Source organism: Hyalella azteca, unplaced genomic scaffold, assembly GCF_000764305.2.
Source record: "Hyalella azteca isolate HAZT.00-mixed unplaced genomic scaffold, Hazt_2.0.2 contig17350, whole genome shotgun sequence".
NCBI lineage: Eukaryota > Metazoa > Arthropoda > Malacostraca > Amphipoda > Hyalellidae > Hyalella > Hyalella azteca.
In genome coordinates this window covers 4,931-29,152 of record NW_025947137.1, presented here as the reverse complement: position 1 = coordinate 29,152, position 24,222 = coordinate 4,931, and the positions used below count along the sequence as shown (strand labels likewise).

General features: G+C 38.6%; 1 protein-coding gene across 1 annotated transcript; it reads left to right on the top strand.

Annotated features, from left to right (window-relative positions):
• The first annotated feature begins 170 nt into the window (after window positions 1-170).
• LOC108671505 lies at window positions 171-24,222 on the top strand. The gene is made up of 9 exons (XM_018159059.2): window positions 171-412; window positions 15,223-15,423; window positions 15,746-16,732; window positions 17,029-17,241; window positions 20,501-20,607; window positions 20,999-21,209; window positions 21,689-21,961; window positions 22,312-22,457; window positions 23,128-24,222. The coding sequence occupies exons 1-9, from the start codon at window positions 211-213 to the stop codon at window positions 23,290-23,292; spliced, it is 2,505 nt and encodes an 834-aa protein (XP_018014548.1). The 5' UTR covers window positions 171-210; the 3' UTR covers window positions 23,293-24,222.

Below are 24,222 nucleotides of genomic sequence, written 5' to 3'. Positions count from 1 at the left end.
CTCAAAAACTTTACTCTCCTATTGTTTCTAAATTGTGTAAAGGGACAAAATTTCTTAATTACTGGGCAATAATCAGCGCTTCAATTAGCTCTGATGCAAGCGGAAAAGTGATGCTTATTCCTGTAGCGCTAGCTATAAATACAGGGTGGTCGACTTGCAAGAGTTAGTCTCACCTCGGACGTTGCAAGGGCAGGGTAGCAGTCGGTCAAGATGGTGCAATCGGGACGACTTGTGCTGTTGGTTTCGTTGGTAGTTGCGTTAGGAACTGCAAACGAATTGAACTCATCTACAAATGATGTCGTCGTACCTGATCTCGCTAAAATAGACAGTGCACTCTTGCAATCTTTGTCTGCAGATAAATTACTGTCGTTGTGGTTCATATTCGTCCTGAGTGATCCGCACAAAATTGCCGGTAAGTCGTCAACATTTAAAAAACCCACATCCGAACTTGTGCTACATAAATGCATGAAATGGGCTTAGTCCTGCGTCGTTTAACTACAAGTCAATGAATAGATGTTGAAACATTATTCATGTTCAAATTGTTAAGTTTTATTAGTACTAACGCCAATGCCACTTACGTTGCTGGGCTGCAATAGAAACGATCTCTTTCATAAAGAAAACTGTCGAACAATTACTTTCTAGCGGAATCGAAAAAGCTTCTCTGTTATTAGTATATTGTCGAACCCTACAAATCGCATTTCCATTCATTATTATAAAGTCTTTACTTACGAGTCGCAAGTTAGTGCAGTCAGTAAAAGTCAACATGGCAAGATTTCAACTGTCAATTGTTTGTTTGCCTAATTCTTTATTCAATTGACTTAATTGTCATTATTTGAAAAATATAGTGGTATTTCATTCCCTATTGATACTTTGCGCAAATAATTGTACTACTTGAACTCAAAAAAGTACATCGTTGACCTATAGTCATCTAAGTTATTTCATTGATAGGTGGCGACTCAAGACAAGTGTTACTGCCTTCTGATCTCTCCTAAATTCACAGTGTCATGTAAATCAAGCGCACAGTTCTGTGTCAAGTGAGGGAAATCGTCCTCGGTTTCCACTTGAACCTTACACTCTGCAAACAAACTCTGACGTCATACATGAATGCACCAATAATGATGCTGGCTGAGACTGAATTAGAATATGTACTCAATCGCGAGAATAACGATATTATTTACGATTAACGATAGTAAGACCTATAATCGTACGTATAAGGTCTTACGATCAATTATCGTAAGATCTTCCATACATACGATCAAACGATCAAAGAAGAAATATTTGATAATGCACCTCCTGGCTATGAGTATAGCAATTTTGAAGAATTATAAGGATTTCCGAGCGTTGCAGTAAGGTTGCTACTGCGCGTTGCAGTAAGGTTGCTACTGCGTGTTGCAGTAAGGTTGCTACTGCGTGTTGCAGTAAGGTTGCTACTGCAACATCGACATACGCATTCGCTGCTTGGATGCTTGTCATTAGACATGCTCGTGCGAGTTCGGTCATGTCGACGCATTGACCTGTAGGACTCAAACAGACGAAAAATCAAACACAAAAATATTTCGGATAAAAATATTGATATTGAATGCACTGAAATATATTTTAGTTATTTATAGTTATTCGCATGAGACGACCAACGCTGCAACCGAGCGTCTGCTTGGGTTAGATAAATCTTGATCTTTTAGAAGCCTGTTACTTATTTTAAGCTGTGCTTAATTCATTTAAATTTGGAGGTGAAGTATCGTTAATTTAAATGTATATACATATAACACACAATCAACGTTCGTTGCGAAGCTGCGAGTAAATTTTTGTTAATTTTTAATAATAATATTAATAATATATGTATAATAATGCAATTTTGTTATCAAATTAAGTTTTAATTTTCTAACTCAAAACACATTCTGCAATGCCACATGCATCGATCAACCTCATGGAATGTCCAGGTTCAGAAGTTTCAACTGCAGTTAATATGGGCGATTATTATACGTTGGTACGTGTTGCGAATACGCACTCGATAATTCTCTAGCGTTCCTAGTGACACGCTTCAAACACGCTAAAGCAAGCAAAGAAAAGACATTGCAAAGTATATGGTATATAGATAAATACGTGAATTTTTTCTACTTAAACAGCGATCTTACTAATAGGATTGACCTTCACGTACGGCTCACATAATACAATTTCGGTGGACAGTATTGGTTCCTTGACCTCAATCAAAGCTGGATGTCGAATACTGATTAATTCCGTAAATGCCATTGCATTGCGTTATATCTAATAAAAAAAACATTCACTCTATAATTTGGCAATTTTCACTGTTGAATCGCCGATGGAGTCAATATGCGCAATGTAGGCGTCTTAGCGGTAAACGATTGTTTTTTTTTTTCAAAGTTATGCAACAACGTTTTTTATTTTATTTGAATCAGTTGGGCTTCCAAGAATGCATGAGTCAGGTATTGTTGAGACTTAGATTGTCATATAGTCATATACATACTTAATTCGAAGAATCTCGGAGCACCGTAGTCAATTGAAAATCAGGCGAAGAAAAAAAACTGTTATTTGCCACCATGGGTGTCTCCTGCTAGCACCATGTTGTTATGTCCTGTATTTATGTGTCTTGACTTCACAATTCAAAGGCAAGAGAATACTGTTCTTGACCTTACCGGGAAGGGTTTTCAAATGTCGAGCTCCGCCTATTATGTGCATGCCTGTAGTTCAGGGACTGGGCCATATAAAATTCGTGTGGCGGTCGTAAGTTCTACAACGATCGTAAATCAAGGTCAACGTCCGCAATTGACAGTATTCTTAGCACATTAAAAAATGTATGGATGTAATTTATCTTTCTGTCATTCATGATTCATACAAAACATGACTATCACTGGCGCACTATTTGGATGTATATATGACTTTTGTTGTAGCAATGATTGCGGTAACAACTTCCAAGTATGTGACTTGTGAATGGTGATTGGATCATGAGGATCCGATGTCGCAATCAGTTCCGAGTATTTGAACGCATGAGTTATACCGAACTGTACAATGCATTGGTGTGGCGTGTACATTGTTGTAGGGACTTGAAGATCTGAAGTTCGTGGACGAAGAAAGGAATGCCTTTTGAATTCAACTTGCAATTCCGTGCTATTGCTTAGAAATTTTTAATAGCATGTGCTATATTTGGGAACTTTCAATACTGAACATTGTTGCATGCAGATTCCTCCAAAAAAAAACGGAAAACGTGTTATTATTTGCCCTTTGAAAGTCTAACCCTAACTGCAGCCGAACTAGCATTGTCTTACTTGTGAGACAATTAACATTATAAATTGACAGTTTTTCCGCTTCCCTCTCGCATTGGAGCGCAATTTGTACATTAAAGTGCATATAATCTCAGAATTATTTTGCCTAAAATACTATTTTAGGCCCAAGAAGGTAGCATGCATTTTGACACAAAGGTAAGAGCAACCTTTTTTGTGCGAACTACGTGATCAATTGGTTGGAATTTATATTTTATATATCGTATACTGAGCGACAACCATTAGAGTCGCTTCCGACATGGCGGTAGATTTAGAAAAGCAAAGCAGGACACTGGATTTACTCAATTACGCACCGACAATCCAATTTACACTAGGAGCCCATTTACGCTCCGAGGAGACAATTAATGCGCCGAGAGCCCATTTACGCTCCGAGGAGCCAATTTATACAACGAGGAGCCAATTTATGCACCGAGGAGCCAATTTATACACCGAGGAGCCAATTTACTCACAAACGAGCACATTTACACTCCTTATTGGAACCTATTTACGCACCGAGAAGTCCATTTTTACTTGGACTTATCATATTGTTCATATGAATTGACGCAAAGGTCGTGAAGAGGACGCGAGTTTGTCGGGCGGCCACTTTCCGACCTTGGCAGGCTCGGCCAACCCTCGGGCGACCGTCGATCAGGCCTCGCGGTACGCGGAAGACCTTCTGCTAGGCATAAGCTGCGAGCTCCTTTTTCTTGAGCATTTCTTGCGAGGCGCTCGAGTTTTGATTACTCATCCATATGGCTTCCTGTGTTTCATTTGGTATTTTTTCCATCGTTGTCAATGGTAATCAACCTAATATTCTTTTCGTAATGTTGATGGTTTTTATCGTACAGGGGTTCCATATCCGTAGAAATAACGATTGTTAGAGAAATCATAATATTGCACTACACAAAACTGCTTCTAATTGACTGCATTCGTTTTCCAGTGAGGCTCTCGCAGGTATTGCGCGAGCATAAAGGCAGGAAATGCTGATCGTGTATAAGCTATTTAACACCTCGTTGTGCATTTATGACCGTGTTGGATTATATGCCTTTGCTTGTTGGGGTCGGAAGCGTACCTTTGTGTACTTGGTCAAGCAGTTTCTCGACTACACATTCTTAAGAAGCAGACTTTGCCGTTGTCAGCAAAGAATATACACTTCCTAAGGCAAAATTAACCTCTAACATTTGTTTCGGTTTTGAACTCTCGATCGTCGTATTGTTACTTTGTAGAAAACGCCAGGCTACATTATCTGGCCATATCTAGGTCGTCTCTATTTTGATTACATTAAAAACAACAGGCTAACCCACAGCACAAAAAAAACATGACCGACCAAGCATGTGAATGATCTTCAAAATTGCTCCCAAATGTATTCAGACAGTCATTTTCCTATATAGTCCTCGCACTCCATTTACGTATACTCCTTCATCATGCATACACTAATTTTCCGAGTCCGCACCCCATTCATCATTCAGACATTCATTTTACAACTCTGAACTTCATTCACGTAGACTCATTTATTATTCAAACATTCATTTTCCCGAGTCCTCGCACTCCATTCACGTAGACTCCTTCATCATGTAGACATTCATTTTCCATCCCCCGCACTCCACTCACTTGAACTCATTCATCATGCAGACATTCATTTTCCATCCCCCACACTCCATTCACGTGGACTCATTCATCATTCAGACATTCATTCTCCGACCTCCCCTTCTTCATTCACGTAGACTCATTCATATTTTTCTATCAATGTTCCAAGAAGCCGGCATGGCAGAGCTGCCTCTTACTCCGCAGCTATTCCAGCACACTACCGGACGCCGCATGACGCACGCGCGTTGTCCTGACTTGAACAGTTCTTCATAACTGGGCTTAATTCAGGCGCTCCTGCATTAGTATGAGTCACTCACCTACTTCTGCTTAGGCACTAGTGGCACAGGGCAGGAGTGGGACAACTATATAGGTAGTGACTCAGAGCAATAGTGGTGCAGCTGTGTGACGCTATGCAATAGTAAAGCTTCTTCTGACACCATGTATTTGTTAAGTTATTTTTTATAATGCCTTTGCACGCTGGGGCTTGCTGCTGGTTGGTCACTGAAGGGTATTTTTACGGAAACCGACCGGAAAACAGTCGTTAGTTTCTCCTAAATTCGTTAATTTTACCTGCTATATCTTAGAGGACTATTTCAACGTGACATTTTGCCTTTAAAATATGGGGTAGTTGATTTATAAGCTGCTGATTGAAACACTTTTCTCACTTTTCTCCTTCATTTTTACCCTGGGAGATTCGAGAAATTCCCCCAGAACAGGGAATTTACCCCAGTTTTTGAAGCACTGGTGATCAACCTTGCTCTTCCAGCTCTTTCTCAGCGGCGCTTTGATTGCCTCAGGAATGCTGCTCTCACTTGAGCTTTTTCATGGAACCAGGGACGAGATCTGCATTGAGCATTGCGCCGAACACTGTTTAATGAGAATGGCGTTGACGAGCTGTTACTTAATATCATGCTGAACAAAGTTTAGAAAGTATCACGCTGAAGAATAACTCAGGAAATATCCCGCTAAACCAGTGGTTCCCAAACTTTTTCAGGCTGGCGCCCCCTTTGGCTCCTTAATGAATTTCTAGCGCCCCCCACAGACACACATAAAAATATACGCCTCTTTCTTGAAATTTAGTACGCTGCAATTTTAAAAGATAAGGTTAAACACAAATGTGTATTTCACAAATAGCACCCCATTTAGTGAACCAATGTTTTTAAGCTGTTTTATGTTTTAACTGTTTCAGCACCAGAAACTTAGGACGTCTCGGGCAAATTTACGACCGGACTCGTGGGGGGTCGCACGACCAATGTCTAAATTTAATTATCAAGTAATATCTCCCAAACTAATGAACGCTGCCCAATGAAACTTGGAACATGTATTCATCAGAACCTAACGGTCAATTTTAGCTCGCAAAATATTTTAAATTTCACCTTTATTCGTGAGTTATATTGCGATAAAGGCCGAAATTCGCAGTGATCAAAGAATTTCTTCCAAACTACTGATTAGATTTGAACGAAATTTTGAATATACATTCCTAACTAATAAACGGTGATTTTTTAGCTGCTAAAAAATTTTCGATTTTACCTTCGTTTGCAAGTTTTTTTTTATTTCACCGTAATTCTTGATTTCACACTTCCTTATATTCAGCCCGATATCGCCGGATAATTTGTCGCTTAAATTCTCGGCGATTAAGATATTTCTTCTAAACTACTGAACAGATTTCAACGAAACTTTATATAAATACCTAACCTCCCAACGGTGATGTTTAGCTCGTGATAATTTTTCTATTTTGCTTTCGTTCGCGAGTTATACAGATATAGGAGGAACGACCGGCTTTTCTAACGGCCGGTTTAACCAAGAGCCGTTTACGTATAGCCGTATAACTCGCAAACGAAGGCAAAACGAAAAAATTGTAGCGAGCTAAACATCACAGTTGCTATTCAGTAGTTTTGGAAGAAATTTCTTGAGTACGGTACTGCGAATTTAAGCACGTAGCTATTGCTCTTTAAATCACGAATGAAGGTGAAATGAAAAAAAAAACTCGTGAACAAAGGCACAATCCGATAATGTTTCACGAGCTAAACATTACTGTTCGGTAGTTAGGACTGTAAATTTAAAATTTCGTTCGAATCTGTTCAATAGTTTGGAAGAAATTCCTTGATTACTGAATTTCAACCCGCATTGCCATGTAACTATGTCAAAAACAAATGATGGCAAAATTAAAAAAAAAAACACGAGCTAAAAATTACCGTTAGGTCCTAATGAATACGTGTACCAAGTTTCATCGACGAGACGTAAACCCAGCAGACGTAAACCCAGCATTTGTCCGAGACGTAAACCCAGCAGAAGTTAAAAAAGCAGATCTGGGTGAAAACAACATCGCTGGAAGTCATGTGCTGCACAAGTTGTGTACAAATCGTCAAACAAACCTTTTAACTTCTGACTTCCTGACTTCGGACTGCCGCCCCCCCTACCGCCCCCTAACGCCCTCTTCTTCCTTATCGCCCCCCAAAACCTCTCTACCGCCCTAGGGGGGCGATATCGCCCACTTTGGGAACCACTGCTCTAAACGATAGTTCACTGAGTATCACGTCCAACTACAGTTCACTGAGTTTTAGTCTGGATACTTTGGCAATGATGGTCTAAAGTATATGATATTCTTAAATTTTGTGTGTATAGTATGGCTATGATGTTATAAAGTATATAATGTTCTGAAATGTTTGTGTGGATAGTATGGCAATGATGGTATAAAGTATATGATGTTCAGAAATGTTTGTGTGTATAGTATGGCAATGATGTTCTGCAGTATATGAGTATATGATATTCTGAAATGTTTTCGTTTGTAAAGTAAGGCAATTATGGTCTATACATATACTGTACTGTATGATACTCTGAAGCCCTCTTCGCCAGCCCAGGCGTTATCGCTTCCTAGACTTGTGCTTCCAAAAACTAACCGCGCCCTGCGCAGAAAACACAATTTTTTGCGCTGCCTTGATTGTGTCGCTTTGTTACCAGGAAGACGTACAATTAAGTTGGCTTACATGGCGCATTCCATTCGATAGGCCACCATTGTGACCTGCTCTAATATTTATCTCTAGCGGTATAGGCCAAAAAATAAAATCATCAGCATGACTAATTGAAGAAATTAAATCGTGGAAAAAAATCCTAAGAAGAAGCCGTGGACAGATGTAATCAATTAATTACGTTACCTGCTTTGAGATTGTGAAAAAGTGTGTTTTGGGAACACCAGGATATTGAGACTCAATGATTCCTTCTGAATAATGTAAAGATCCAGAGAACGATAAGCTCTCAAGTTAAATTGTGGCTCAGAATTTGTCTTCGCTATTCTCGAGTGGAATATTCGACTTTGTACTTATATTGTTTTCATACGCTGATGGGATGTTTTAGTTGAAAGCTTTTTCATTATTGATATACAATTGATTTAGCTAACAAACGACGATCGTGAACCGTTTGCAGTCTCTCAAGCGTTTACTATATTATGTCTAAACCTGCAGTAATCGTCCACTAGTAGCTCTATTGCACCGGTCATTTACCTCCAGGATATGTGTTAGCATTCATTTCATTTCTATGGAAATAACCTATTATAATTATTGACGAAAGAATTATCTAGGGCTCTATTGCGCCGGTTATCAAGCTTCAGGATATGCATATACGGACGGATTTTCTTGTAAATTCGAGTACGCCCATCCTGTACCACTAACCCTTTGCTACAAGACCCTGACATCTCTGTGGACCCGACCCCGAACTATCGACCTCTATGAAAATATCTTGTACATGAAGGCTAATTCCACGCATACCATAGTTTTTCTCGTGCGAATACATCCTCTTCCGATGCTAGCGGAAGTGTTTGCTACACAAAATAGATTGCAAAAATTCAATATCACATATGCAATGGTGTGACCACAGAAAAAATTTCACTAGCTCAGAGTAGCCAGTGTAACCCGAGATAATACTTCTCCTTTCATCGTTAATCATATGTGCTTGTTTAATCGAAATAAATAAGAAATTTTCGAATGGATGCTATTTTCTGACCGTGAAGTAGTTGACTTGTGACCCGACCTCAATGGTGTGTTTGGTTCGCCACGACTTGTCACTTTGATCGCCGGGGCGATTAGCGGTCAAATAAATACGTGTATAAAAAAATGAAACCGCAATCGAGGCCATCTTACCGACCGTGAACGGGACTTCGACCGATGATTCTAAACCTGCAGTTGTCATCTGGCCGTTCAAAGTTCACTAATACTTTCTTATCAGCTGATAGCTTTGACCTCAAATCTGATGTATTGTGGTAAGTTCGTTTTTTCTATTATGATTGTGATTATATATGTGGACTGATTGTGATCGCAATGTGATTGTGATAAGCGGTGAAAGATGCATCATGCGCTTCAAGCCTTGTTAGACCTGTAGCTCTCGATGCTTCAACTGACGACATTGCTTTTGATGTAACTCAAGTTCACATTTGCAAATGGATTCAGACCCTATGAAGTTCAAGCCTGGTTTAGCGTCTGTGATTTTAGTTTATTTTAATTTTATGATCATTTTCTTCATACTTCAAATTTTCTATTAGATTTTAAATGTTTAGCATGCAATCAGTCAAGGAAAAGTGTCTACCGCAGTAAAGCATACGACCGGAGCGTGTTCCGCATCTCATTTTCTCAGTTATTATCTTACCATGTATTAGTTCATCACCTTGCATCATGAAAATGCAAATGAGGCCCTACATTAAGGAGCGGAAATGCTCTCAGTTTGAAGAATGCGGCTGCGGCCTGCATTGTGATTCTTTTTGCTGGTACAGCAATAAAGTCAACACCTAATGTGCGAGTCTTGACTCTTGAATATATGCCAAGTAGATGCCTGTTCCAACATGGCCGAGACTTGTGAAAATATTGCACTTATCTCGACACCAGCTGCTGACTAAGCCTTGTTTTATAAAAAATATGAAGAGAAAGTCTCGTGCCGAAGGTAATTGTCTTCTTGACATCATTATTAAGGATACTTTATTTAGCTATTAAGACTGCTTTATTACTTGATATTCTCAATCATTTCGCCTAAAATTATTATCATTTCGTCTAAGACCAATGTGAGCCTAGTAGTGAAAACCAAATTTTCAATTACAAAAGGCTGCTGATGAATGTGAAATGTTGATAATGATGATGATGAGCGTATGAATGTGATATGTTTCGATCGGAACTGGCAGCGCATGAAATTAAAAAAAACATACGTATCGTCGCTAGAGAATCCAAACGGAATTTCGTGATGTCATGCTCTCGGCCACAGGCTCTTGACGTCACATTATTGGACCCCTGGGCAATTGAAGAAAGGAACGAAGAACCTCTATCGTCCTGCGGTGGCCAACAATTTCTTTGTCTGAGTGCGCATGCGCGGGGCCTGAAGAGTCGTCTGCTACAGCAGCCTGTAGAACCCGGATCACCTTGACACGAATTCTGACGCTGTGGGCAGGAAAGGAATGAAAAAAAAAAAACGGGCATGCTTGTGGTAGACAGTGGAAAGTAAACGCTGGTTCAAAAACTGAGAAAAAGTGTCTAAACATGAAGCTTTTGTGGGAATCTTGATTGATGGATGTACGGAGAAACTACGTAGGTGGTGGGTGATAACGTGATGGTGCATGAATGGGTGGTGCTCTTTGGGATGAACAAGTGCACTGAGAAACGAAAATTATGTGAGCGAATAAGGCCATAAATTGCGTGATGGGGGCTATATAGTACAAAGATTACGTGAAAATCGCGCTAGCTATTGGTCGAAAATTATTGCTAGATTTTGAAACGGATCCAATTGATAACGCACGCGATAATAGTGAACAATTTCATCACCACCAATAAAATATCACTGTATCAAATATTTTATGAAAACACGAACTGGCTTAAAATCCACCGGTTTTAAAATCTTAGAAAAAATTAAAGTTTTGGTATCCGCGCGTTACCTTAAGATTCGTGGGTATCTAGTCAAAAAATCTTTCGCCCGTGAAAAAATAGAATAAAATATGCTTCGTAAGTGTGCCCGAAGGTGCAGGGTGTGGCAAGGTCGTACCATGAGAAGAGTTTTTTTTCGTTACTTCATAACCGAGCTGCATTCATATCGACGAACTTGGGCTTGGGGAGGATGACTGTGCAACTCGCGATTGAAATTTGCGCCCGTGACTGATCACGTTTTTCTAGCTATTGAAAATTAGAGAAAGTGTACCGAGCAATAAATATCAGTGTAAGACAATTAGACAATTATGTCATTTATTTGATTAAAGAATTTACAATGAATTGTTTCAAATGATTAGTAAATAGGAGGAAAGTATGTATCCACTGCCGTATAGATCAATGCCGATATAACTGCACCATAATTGAGATAACTGTTCGCTCGAGCTCGAACAATTCGTACGAAGTTAATCGTTGAATGGGCAAAAATTTGTTAATTTAACCGACAAGCGACGACGCGAAATGATGCGCGAGATTGGTTTTCGGTTTCGAACATCGGTTCCATAGTTTACTTTCATTTATTTCAGCAACGAGTGCTTATATGACAGCACTGTTTATGTTACGTGCATTGTGCACAGTGATGAAGTGTTGAAATTACGTCCGGATCTTTTCCAAGACTTGATCGCTAGCCAGATGAGATAACCTAAATAATTACGAAATGGCGATGCTATCTGCTATAAAGATTGGGCTTAGGAACGGAATCTGTCAATCACAGACTTGACTAGACCTAACCTTGAAAATTGTGACCGCAGCATCTAAGTGATGCAATGTTGTGGATTTCTCTTTCACGAGGCCCTAAAGTGCTTTGAAAAAGTCATAACTATGCTAAACTTATAATCGGTGTTCTTTAAACCTGAACAGTAAGCGATTAAAAAAAACTGTTACAACTTAATTTAACTTATAAATATAAACGTATTTATAATTATATATTATACATAATTACTTATTTTTAAATTAAACTTTATAAACTAATTATAACTTAAAAACTTATTAATAAAAAACCCGCGTGATTTCCACGATATAGGGTTGGCTTCTTCGATGAACGGTTAGATCCTGATGTGTCTGTTTGATAAAGAGTTCGTTCCGTCAAGCTTCCTAAACCATTGAGCGCATTTCCTAGAATAAGCTTTGTTTATAATGTGTTTCATGACTTGGTTTTATCGGAAGCACCTCCCAGCCTGATCTCTGTCAAGGGAATAAGGCTATGTTCGGGCAATCTTCTTCGACTTGGAGTTCAGTGTTCGGCATAGCCGAGAAGCTGCCCGGGCTGACCTCTGTTTCAGACGGCCTCACCGCTAGAGAGTGGCGCTCGACCGTGGCCCATATCGCTGTGTAACCAAACTATCCTTAATTGATGCTTCAAGTCTTGCTCATTCTACTGAGGTATTAAATTCTAGACAAAATTCTTACCTTTTAATTATAAAATATATATGGTGGAAATGTAAGTTTTTTATGAAACGTCACCAAATAATACTTCCCTAATGAAAATTACTAGATTTATGTAAAATTTGGTCGTACAACTATATACCCTTGTATGAGAATTGGCACGAAATATTTGTTTGTCTTTTTTTTCGTAAAAGACGAATCAATCGCTCACAAGAATGCCTTCTATTTTTATGCCTTCTACCTCAGCCTCGAATTTTATGTATCATTGATAATTGGGGTTCATCCCCATGACGTCATCAGTTCCTGGAGATCAATTCTAAGCTTAATCTGCCACAAAAATGTTCCGTATTTTTTTCACACACTGGCTCATCCGTAAAAAAATGGCATCCGTGTAGGAAAACATAGCCTGGAATTAGTTGTCTACCTTCATTAATCTTCATGATTACGTTGCACCGTTACGGAAGTTTATATTTTTTTCACCGATAGGATAATTATTCGACCGTTCGCCGCGCCTTCAGGAGAGATGTTCAGAGAACTGCGGCTACATCGGGACGTTTGTAGATGAACTTCCAGGTTATGAAACATCATCGCTGATCATGGAAATAGTGACTACTACCAGATTGTGAAACATCATCGCTGACCGTGAATATGGTCAATACGAGATTGTGAAACAACATCGCTGACTGTGGATTTTGTGGAAATTACCAGTTTGTGAAACATCATTGCTAACCGCGGACATCACAAGCCTGATTTTTTGCGAGTTTCAAGGAGATAGCTCGTCGGGCTTCCTCATTCTACTAGCACTTCTTAGACCCTGGGTAGATAACTGAGTTTTAATGAGATAGAAAGTTTTTTTATATGTTGCGGTCGGTCTCAAGTCTCGTGTTGTTGTGGTATAGCTTGCAACATCGACAGAAGCTGATTTAGAAACAAAGCGGAAACTACTACGACACAGGCTTTTTATCTCGTATTCAGCCTAAAGGGAGATATGATATTTAGACGTGATCTTTTCAACATATTATTACACAGTAGTTATCTCTATTTTCTGAGACTTGGTTCTAAACCGTGCATTTAGACATATTTTCTGACATTCCTAATTATTCTGAAATCGTACGTTAAAAAGCGATAGTATTTTTCAGAGTGCCCATAATACAAGGGTGCGCATGAAGGCACCGAACGCATGACTGCGCGTTAAAATAAAACGAACGGATGGTTGTGTGTCTAATGAAAGCAATGTGTGCCTTATTGTTTGTTTAAATGAAGGCAATGAGCTCATGATTGTGTATGTAAATGAAGGCAATGAGCTCATGATTGTGTATGTAAATGAAGGCAATGAGCGCATGATTGTGTGTGTAAATGAAGTTAATGAGCGCATGGCTGCGTATGAAGATAATCGAAACAATTAAAATGTTACGTAAAGTAACCTAAAGTAACAAAGTAAATTGCTGAAGCAGTAAGCCCATAACTTCGTATGAAGGTTAAAGAAACAAGCAGATGACTGCGTATGGAGGGAAGAACTAAAAGCTCATGCACGTCCGGGGTCGCTGTCTGCAGTTGCGGATGAGCCCACTTGCCGCCTTCGTCCGCTCCGTTTCCTCACTCTGCGGGCCAGTTTGTGGGGGATCATACGAGAATGGCGCGGCACGCATACGTGTACCCGGGGGTGCATATAAGCGTATAAGCATGAGAAATTCGAAGGCCAACAGGCAAATGCTTTGGCATTTGATTTACATAGTCCTCGCGTATATATAAGCGAAACAGCTTGCGTAATTCAGAGGTCTACAGCATATACATCGGGTTTTAGCATACAAAGGTGCAGTCATGCTTTTCATTACAAGGTTAGCCTGCGTTCGGTAGATTCTAAGTACTACTCCGCTCATTATTGCATCTCACGTCACGGAAGATAAAACATATCTGGCATGTTCTTACCCCATCCCCTGCGATGATGAAGTACAGGGTGATTCATGGAAACTTCCTCATCTGAAAGCTCAATAAAAATAAGAACTAGTAAAGATATCATTACAATATAAATTTTATTGAATAAGACATTAACTGAATTTTGTATCATTTAGTTTTTGAGATGACCTCGGACAAAAGACGGCCCGCATTGGCAATGCATTCAGTTAGTTGATTTTTGTAGTTCCGTTCAATTCGCTAAAGCATATTGACGGGTATGTTGGCGATGGCTTGTCGTATGTTGTTCTTCAAATGAGGTAGAGTCCGTGGACAGTCATGGTAAACAATTGATTTAGGATGACTCCGTAAAAAATCTCACGGAGCCAAATCGGGGGATCGGACCGGCCAAAGAAGGTCACCACTCATGGAGATGAGGCACTCTGCAGAAATGTTTTCTCAGACAGACAACTCTGGCCAAACGGCCATTAAAAAAGTAGGCCTCTACAGCAAACGCACGCTGCACACTTGTCCAATGCAAAGTGGCAACTGACTAAGCGGTACGGAACGCTTCATGACCTTACCTTTCGTATGAAATACTCACCGCTCTTTTCCGACAACATCTGGCTGCTTGGCGCGAAATAAAAAGCAGAAAGTTTCCGTGAAACACCTTGTATGTTAGACTCGTTCGAACAAAATTCAATTTTTCAGCTAGAAATTTGTCCCAATTGGTTTCAATCGTGGACGCGGTAATATAATCACGGCCGAAGCATCTATGAATGTTGATCTCTTGCGATCAAATAGATTTGGAGGAAGTAGAAGTGTGATATTTCCCCTGCCTCAGTGGGATATCACATCCCTGCCCGTGCCTTATATTTAAAGTCTTGTAGCTTTTTTGCTATTTAACTCATTTCCTGTTTTCGTCCTGCCTATTTTTGGTGACGTGATGGATGTTTCCTCTATAACTGCAAAATATTCATATATTCTATTCCCACTTCTGTATTCTACACCCACTCAGTTGACATTGCTGTATTTTATACTCTATTGTTTTGACTCCATATCGTCAGTTTAGAACCCAATTTATGTATGATCTATCAGTAAAACAATGTACGTTGTTGTTCTCTTAGATCAGCCATGGACTTTGTTCGTCCCCCTGAACTCGGGACTCCCTGGCCCCGGGGTGGGCGGGTTTCTTAAAGACAAACTTGAGACCAAAAATCTCCTCCTCAACCACGTGGTGCTGGGCTCTGCCGTGGACCTCGCTGCGGAGGAGCGCCAGCAGCTTACATCTCTTGGAGGCGTTCCCATAACGATAGTCACGGATAACGGTAAATCACTCACTGAATTTAATAATGCGAAGCCGAAATACTTATTGTATATTAATTTACCAAATTAATGAATGTTAGGTAGAATAAATTTGGCGCATGGCCAATTTATTACTTGAGAAACGGTTATCGAGAGACCATATACTTTGCATATATGATACAGAACGAGTATATGAATATGAAGACCTAAAATACAACTTGTCACGTGCTGCATTCAAGATCCTGTAAATAACTGTAATAAGTATAATACGGAATTTTCAGTAAGTAGATATTAAAAAAAAAAAATTTGAATGCTGAATCATGACTGCTGGCTTTCATTTTGCAGAAGGAACAAAAGTGAATGGCATTAAGGTGGTGCCCAGCAGCATTGCTGTCGATGGAGGCACAGTAGTGATTCTGGAAAAGCATCTGCCTATTGAAACCGCCACTGAAATACTCGATAACTCCATTCAAAGTGAGACGAAATCGGACACTTCTGAGGCTCCTGTTATCGTGAGAATGAGGAAGGTCGTCGCATCACAGAACCCTAGACCATCGCCGTTGATGGTTGGCCGTCGCAAGAAAGACTCAACTTCACTCGATGGTTCAGGAAAACCACCAGTAGGGTCCTCCAGATTCGAAAAATTCAAGTCCATCCGACGGAAGAGCTTCAACGAGAAGACTCCTGAACAAAACCTCCCTGTTGTTGCTACTTCCACAACCGAGAAACCTGAAATTCTCACAACCACAGAAATTATTGATGAAGGAACAACCACTGAGGTTGTTGTGGTTCAAGACGATACAGAATCTCCGCAAACAGAAGAAATTACAGGATTAAGTGAAGAGTTTACAACTCCGACGACAACAATAAGCCCTGTGGACATATTTTCCTTCTTCGCAAATGTCATTTCCTCGACCGAATCTGAAGGTACCACAACTGAACCTGACCTTCTATCGCGTTCTTTTGATGAAATAGTTGAACCAACGACCAGTCTAACAGAAGATTTGACTGAAATAGAAGTAACGACTTTAGAACCTACTTCTGAGAGCGAGAATGAAGCCGTAATTCTCAATAAACAAACTGTTTCTGACAGCGACTTCGTACCATTTAACGAATTCTTCAGTTCACAAACAACGAAAAAATCGACCATTGATGCCCCTGTGGTTGAGATCCAAGCCACGGGCGAGGTTTTTAGCGACACAAAAAGTTCGAGCAATTTTTCAGATTTCCTCGACTGGATGAAAAATGAAATTAATTCTCGGCAGCAGTTCGGAGGCAAGGAGTTCCTACATCACCTTGTAGAGTCGGGCGTTTCTCAGAAGCTAACCGAACGTAAGTGTAATAATTTTTAAGGATCAAACTAGGGTTTTTAATATAAATGCTTGAATTGACTTATATTATAATTTTTGTCGGAAAAATTTGTTCTCTGTCGGTGACTGATTTAAGCATGAAAATATATTAAAAAAAATTTCCTATTAGTCTACGATTTTTTTTAAATTTTTTTAACAGTAAATATATAATGGCGATTGTAATTGTAGTGTCTATTTCACGTTGAACCTCCCGATACATACATTCCTAGTTTCATCCTATTTGCGGATCAGATGCTCAAATGTATATTTTATCATCAGCAAAACAGTTCACGGCCATCATACCCACGGACGAGGCTTTCTACGCCTTCTACCCCATCGACTGGGGCTTCAACCCCTTCTTGGTTGAGAGCTTCCTGAAGAAGACCCTTCAGGAGCACCTGCTGGAGGGCGACGTCGCTCTCGAAGACCTTCCTGACGGCGCCAGAGTGATCACCCTCGCTGGCAACAGCGTCAGCATCAACAAGACAAACGGTCAGACCTCGCTGTTCAATGTAAACCCTAAAAATGTTTTATAAACATTTAAATATTTTTTCTAGAAGAAGGGACGTGAATTTCAACTTTTTAATTTCCTCCTGCAACTAAATCGTAAGTTTTCTTAGTTTGAAAGTAATTTTTGCATATAAAAATGTACGTTTCAACTTCTCAATATATATCCTGCAAACGAATATTTGACTTTAAACTGTTGAAAATTTTCCATGTTCAAACTACAACCAAACATTCTACTTTCTGTTTTAGTGTTTTTTTCAACGATTCATTTAACGAAACGAAAGATTCATTTTCAACGTCTTGGAATTGTTTCTGTTTGGAAATCCGGTAAATAAGGACATGGCATTGTTGAATACATCGCGAATTCACTCACCGAGTCAGCCACTCTATTACAAACTAAAAATGCCTTCTTATAGAATTTTTAAATTAATAATGCACTGTAAACATGAATTGACAAAAAATTCCTTCTTTTAAAATTTTTAAATTAATAATGCACTGTAAGCATGAATTGCAGTCTGATTCACTGAAATACATCTCATCGTTTACCATCTTTAACAAAAGTATGTGTATATAAATCGAAGATATAGTTCCTAACACAAGTTGCAGACCTTCACTTTGAGACATCGAACTCGAGGTTTAATCCCTCAAGGTTGCAACATCCCTCAATTGTCGAGTCGGATCGTGCTTGCGGAGCCGTTTTTACGGGATTTTCATAAATAAGTCGGCAACGATTCCCGGCCTTGAGGCTAACTTGATTCGATCCAAGGACATCTACCCAATTTTCGTCCAAGTCGGAAGCAGTAATTTGGTTTTCAATGAAATTACGAAAAAAATTAACGAAGAGATCTGAATCAATAAAATTACATACGGTTCGTTGCAAGGTAGGATAAAAAATCCCCGAAGAAAGGCAGATATTATCTTACACAAATCAAATGAAATTACGAAAAACATTTAACGGTGAGATCTGAATGAATAAAATCACACGTGGTTCGTTGAAATGTAGGATAAAGAATGCACCAAGAGAGGCAGAGATTATCTTACACAAATGAAATTAAGAGAACCATTTAACGGTGAGATCGGAGTGAATAAAATTACACGTGGTTCGTTGAAATATAGGATGAAAAATGCCCCAATAGAGGCAGTGATTTTCTTGCACAAGTGGAAGAAATGAAAAACATTGAACGAAGAGATCTGAATCGATAACAGTACACGTGGTCTGTGGCAATGTAAGATAAATAATATGAGTTTACAAATTACCTCTTAAAGACAACACTTCTAATGAATTCAGTGTTTCTGATGTTACACATGTCAAACAAACATGAAGTGAAATTAAAGAGAAGTGTTGTAAAAATACCCAACACGTGGCTATGTTTTTCTTAGGATAAAAGTGTATACACAAATCGCAAGTAGTAATCATCGTAGGCCTTCAAGGCTATAAGAATCTTCATCATTACATGACAGCGATAAAAACGTTTCCCTTCAGACCACGGTTGTTGTGTTCGAGGCCAACAACTAATTCTAAACTGGTCAAGAATGCTTAGTTATTTTAATGTTATTGGTCTTGGGATGGAATTATTCCAAAACTTTTAGTCTTCTCAGCTGGACAAGCCGTAATTAGTAGTTTCAGGCTGGGTTAAATTTAACATCTAATGCTAGCTGCTAGGTACATATATGGAAATGCACGGGCATTGTTAAATCGAATGTTGGTAGCAATCAGAATATGTTTGAAATAAATTTTCAATTCAACTTGGTTTTCAATCATAACATGCATGAAAGAATTTAATATTAAATATTGGCATAAATGTAAAGCAATTGTGGATATGAAGCCTATTTCTTGCGACCGGTACCTTTCTAGAGGTAGAAGCCGCTTTTGAAGCGCACACTATCTTGTGAATAGAAAAAAGCCTAACAATTTCATTTATTCGCTTAAAAAATTCAAAGTATTGCTTTAATAGTTGAGCCAAATTTTGGAAATCCTTCTTGAAATTCCAATAAATGTGTGTTAAATTAAAATTCTGATAAATAAAATCATTTAAACAATTCGACTTGCGTACATTTTTATTTTTGACAAAGCAATTACCAGTTTCGGAGCTTCCATGATTTTTTTTCCTCGTAACTCTGCGTAGAAAACGACTTTTCTCCTTATATTTCGTAATGAGATCTTCCTTATTTCCGTCTTATTATGAAGCCGAATGAATGTATTAAATTCATTGCTTTANCAGCAAGCGTTCATTCTAATATTACGTTTATTTCTATCAGCAAGCGTTCATTCTAATATTACGTTTATTTCTATCAGCAAGCGTTCATTCTAATATTACGTTTATTTCTATCAGCAAGCGTTCATTCTAATATTACGTTTATTCTATCAGCAAGCGGTTATTCTAATATTACGTTTATTCTATCAGCAAGCGTTTATTCTAATATTACGTTTATTCTATCAACAAGCGTTTATTCTATCAGCAAGCGTTTATTCTAATATCACGTTTATTCTATCAGTAAGCATTACATCGTTGACACATTTTGAGCGATTCACCGTTACTTGAATGTCTGAGTAACGACCTTTGAGGCAACGAGCTTCAATACTTGTAGGGCTGGGTGGCCCAGTGGTATATACAGTTCAGAGTACTAAGATTGGAACAGTGAATCGTAGGTTCGATGCCGGCTCTGTGCGACAATTTTTTGTAGGAATCAGCGAGGAGGCCGGGCGGTTAAGCACAGCAGAATTGGAGCAGTGAGTTGCGTGTGCGAGATCCGCGACAAGCTGTAAATGTTCTGCTATGTTGAGAATCGTCGACAGGTCTACGGCCTAATAAACGCTGAAACCGCTATTATTATTAATAATACTTGTAGTCACCTTGGTATTTCGAATTTTTAGTGACTTATTACTATAAACTTTTTTTTTATATTACGAGTAAGAACATATATGTTTAATTTACTACATACCTTCCTCTCCTCCTCTCAGACGATTTTTTGTTATTGACATTCTTACTATAGCGTTGTTAGGTACTTATATCACGAGTCTTAATCTTTTTTACTAAAACTTTATTATTAGGTACTTATATCATCAGTTTGAATCGCAAGTGCGCCCAAACAATTTAAAAGCAAAGGAAATGCCGGCATTCTTCAATGCAGATTTCGTGAATTTACTTCGCATTTATTTTGTTTTTTTTTAAATTCTTTATATAAGATTATCATTAAAAGTTAGAATAAAAGTGTTCAACTGAATTACTCTCCTCTCTTTCAGGCGTGCTCGCAGTAGGCGGAGTTCGGGTGTTGGCTGAGAGCGAATCTATCGGTCCGTTCGGCCGCATTTATTCCGTACCCAAGTTCTTCAACGTCAACCACGCCACCGTAAGTAGCGCCTACTTATCAGAGGGTTACATTCACTGCATGGGGGGGGGGGGGTTTGATAAAAAATCTACTATAGAATTAGAAATTAATCTTCACTCTTACATATGTAGTAAAGTTTATAGATTTGGTTATAATTGATATCTTCTATCTTCAGTAAACTGTGACATGGTTTAAACAAACTAGTTCTGTTTTTTTTTTTTACTTGAACAGTTTCTATCAGAATATGAACGACTGACTCGATATAATTCTATCCAACCTCAATTTCTGAGAAATTTCTTGAAATTTCATAAAATGCGCGCTTTTGTCTCACTCAATTTCTAAACTGAACATTCAGTATCGGTTTCTTAGAACGCGCGGTTTTCCCTCAATTACTAATAAACCAATATTCCAGGTGGCAATGCTGCAGAAGACTCATCCTCACTTGGAGCGCGCCCCTCTGTTGGGCAGCCCCTGGCCCATGTCCCAGTTCCTCTCACACCTCCTACAGAAGACTGAGCCTACTGCATTCACCATCACCTTTCAGCAGCGCGACCAAACTATGAGCAAATTCGCTTCGTATCTCGCACGTTCACATCTCTCTCATCTGGCGCGCTCTTTTGATGGTGAGTTTGGCCTTTTTAGCGCATTTTCTAATTTATGGAAAAGAAGGCGCTATTGTGCTCGGCATGTCCGCCCGTGACTTCTCGTTTTCGTCGACGAGAAGATGCGCTCTCTGTACTCACTGCAGTGAGTACTGAGTTATATTTTTTTCACTTACAGTTGGAGAGCTACCGACGTTAGCATTTTTCATTCCAAATGAATACTGTCGCAGATTTAGGTATTCTTATTCATATTAGGTAGCTTTCATAGCGATCAAAGTAACAATCGGCAGCAAATAATTTATAAAGATATACCAATTTCGAACGTGTAATTCTTTTTCTCATATTATCATTACCTAGAACTTTCAAAATATTTCGATTGCAAATCAGAGACCAAATGTGCACAGGGTCTAATCATATAACGGATAATATTTAGACGCAACCTTGCTCTAAATCTTGCGGATTTATATCTCATTATTCAATTTAATAACTTTTAATTACAGACGAATCGAACCACTTGGAGTACACAGCTCTGGTGCCTTCAGACAGCGACATCAAAGCTTGGATCGCTTCTGCTAAGCCAAGAGTCGCCGCCGAGTTGCTGGAGGACTCATTCCCCGTATTCCCTAACGATCCTTTCTTCGCCGATACCGAGGAAAGGAACCGCCTCGTTGGGAGCCACATTCTTAAAGGGCGGCTCAATGTTGAGGATCTCAAGAACATGACTCAAGTGACCACGATATTGAACGATACTTTGCCTGTTACCGTCACTGATGGTGAGTAGTAAATTTTACCGTCTATTTCAATTCATTTGCAGAATGTTCATCTTCAACTTTTCTATGTACATTTTTGCGGTAGTTCAATTTTTTAGCATTTAGAACTACGTTTCACTTTCCAGCAACTATCCTGCTCTATTTCAACACCATCATTGAACATTCCTTTTTACCGAAACATAAATGATTTAGTTATACCAGATTTATTTCTTCATTTTTAAAACACAATTTACCCCAAATTCCTGAAAAATGTCCAGCATTATTCAATATGATCGGCTTTCTTTCGATAGATGCTAGATAAATTTTATCTTGTGTAAACAAGTAAAGTTGTTAAAACTAAGTATTTTTCTCAGATGGTGTAATTAGCATCGGAGGCACTGAGCTCGAGCTGCCTGGCGAGAGCATCTATAATCTCGGTGTGATGTACAGAGTGAAGGGACCTCTCCTCCTACAACACATACCGTCCGTAAAAAATGAACAAGTTTTCCCCGAAGTTGAAGTAAGTAGCAGTAGAGTAATGGGAATGTACGTAAGTAGCAGTATAGTAAGGGGAATGTACAAATACTATTGCCGTGGGCCCAGTCTGGGGTCGCATTTGCAAAACTCGCATAAGTACGCGTAGCGGCCGATTTTACATCCGTGAATGTTGGGTTTAGCTTGAAAAGCCGTCTGTGATTGGCCGGAAACAATTATAATTTGATACTGAGTTTTAATATTAAGCAACTACTTTTTTGAATTATTCTGGTATTAAAAGGTAAAATTGGGCTATTGATTTTTGACACAATTCTTATATTGAATTTAATGGTTAGAAATTACTTTTTGACACTATTTTAGTATTGGGTTACAACGTGAAACAATTACTTTTTGACATTATTCAAGTATTAAATTTTAATATTAAGCAATTACTGTTGTCCACTATTTTTGCATCAAATGGAAACATCGATTTGTATATATTCAATTTATATTCAAAAATTGTATTCAATTCATAAATAGTATTCAATTCATATTCAAAATTGGTATTCAATTCATATTCAAAAATGGTATTAAATTCATATTCATAAATAGTATTCAATTCATATTCAAAAATGATATTGAATTCATATTCAAAATGGTATTAAATTCATATAAAATTATAATATTAATATACTATAACATGTTACATGCCACAGAGCGAGCTGGAGAGCGCAGCAGAAGCGACGTTACCGCCACAGCCGCGTGTTGTCACCAGGACCGAGGTGAGCGTCAGCCGCCAGGTCAACAACGGCAACATAGAGCCTGTACCGGTCGCTGCCTTCCTACAGAACTTGGCTCGACACCCTCAACTCGTTTTCTAAATTCATCTTCATTGCCAGTACTAAATTTTCTCATATTTATGAACATATATGGTAATTTTTTTATGTAAAATGTCACGTTACCTCTGCTGTTTTTCACTGAGAATCGCTCCAGTTACCTAGGCCTTTAGGTATGAATAGCGATGATAACGATTTATGTATCCTTAGAGCTTAGACAAAGAATACATGGGTGGATCTTTCGGACATTCGAACAAAAAACAAAGGAATTGAACTTCAGCCAAAATTTAGACCAAAAGGATAAGATAAATCAACAAAGTATATATTTTTTTGTTACTTCATAGGCGCAAGGTCTAATGCCTTAGTCATGGTCTACACACGTTTTGATTTCTTATTTGTAATTTAATAATGAAAAGTACCTATTTTAAAATTTACAAGTATGAAAATATATAGGTATATCTCGTGTTTTAAATTTCCACTAAGCAAAACTATAAATACAAGAATTTAGTGTGGTTAGCCTTTGTTATTTTCTCACAAAATGTATCACTAACATGATAGGTAGGTATTCAATATGTAAAGCTACATTAAGCCCCATTTAAGTGCGCATTAAGGGAATGCTCATCATCTGTGGTTGCGTTCCTTTCACTTGCAAAGGTACGACAATATTTTTAAAGCTTGGTGGAGACCAAATTTACTCTGTAAATAACATTTTTTAGCCCTGCATCTATAAGTACCTAACCTTAGTATCATTTGTGAATATTCTTCAACAGTACATTTTTTATAGAGGCCAGTAATTTTAAGTAACCCTAAGTGCTTTGACATGCATACCATAGTCCATAGTTTAACATTTTTGACTGCTGATGCCAGAATTCAAGTTTGGCAAACAAACTGTATACTAGTATGTATCTTGCATTTTTGAATGACTGGACTTCAACATCATGTATTTTTACAGTTCAATAAATAGTTTTAAATTTC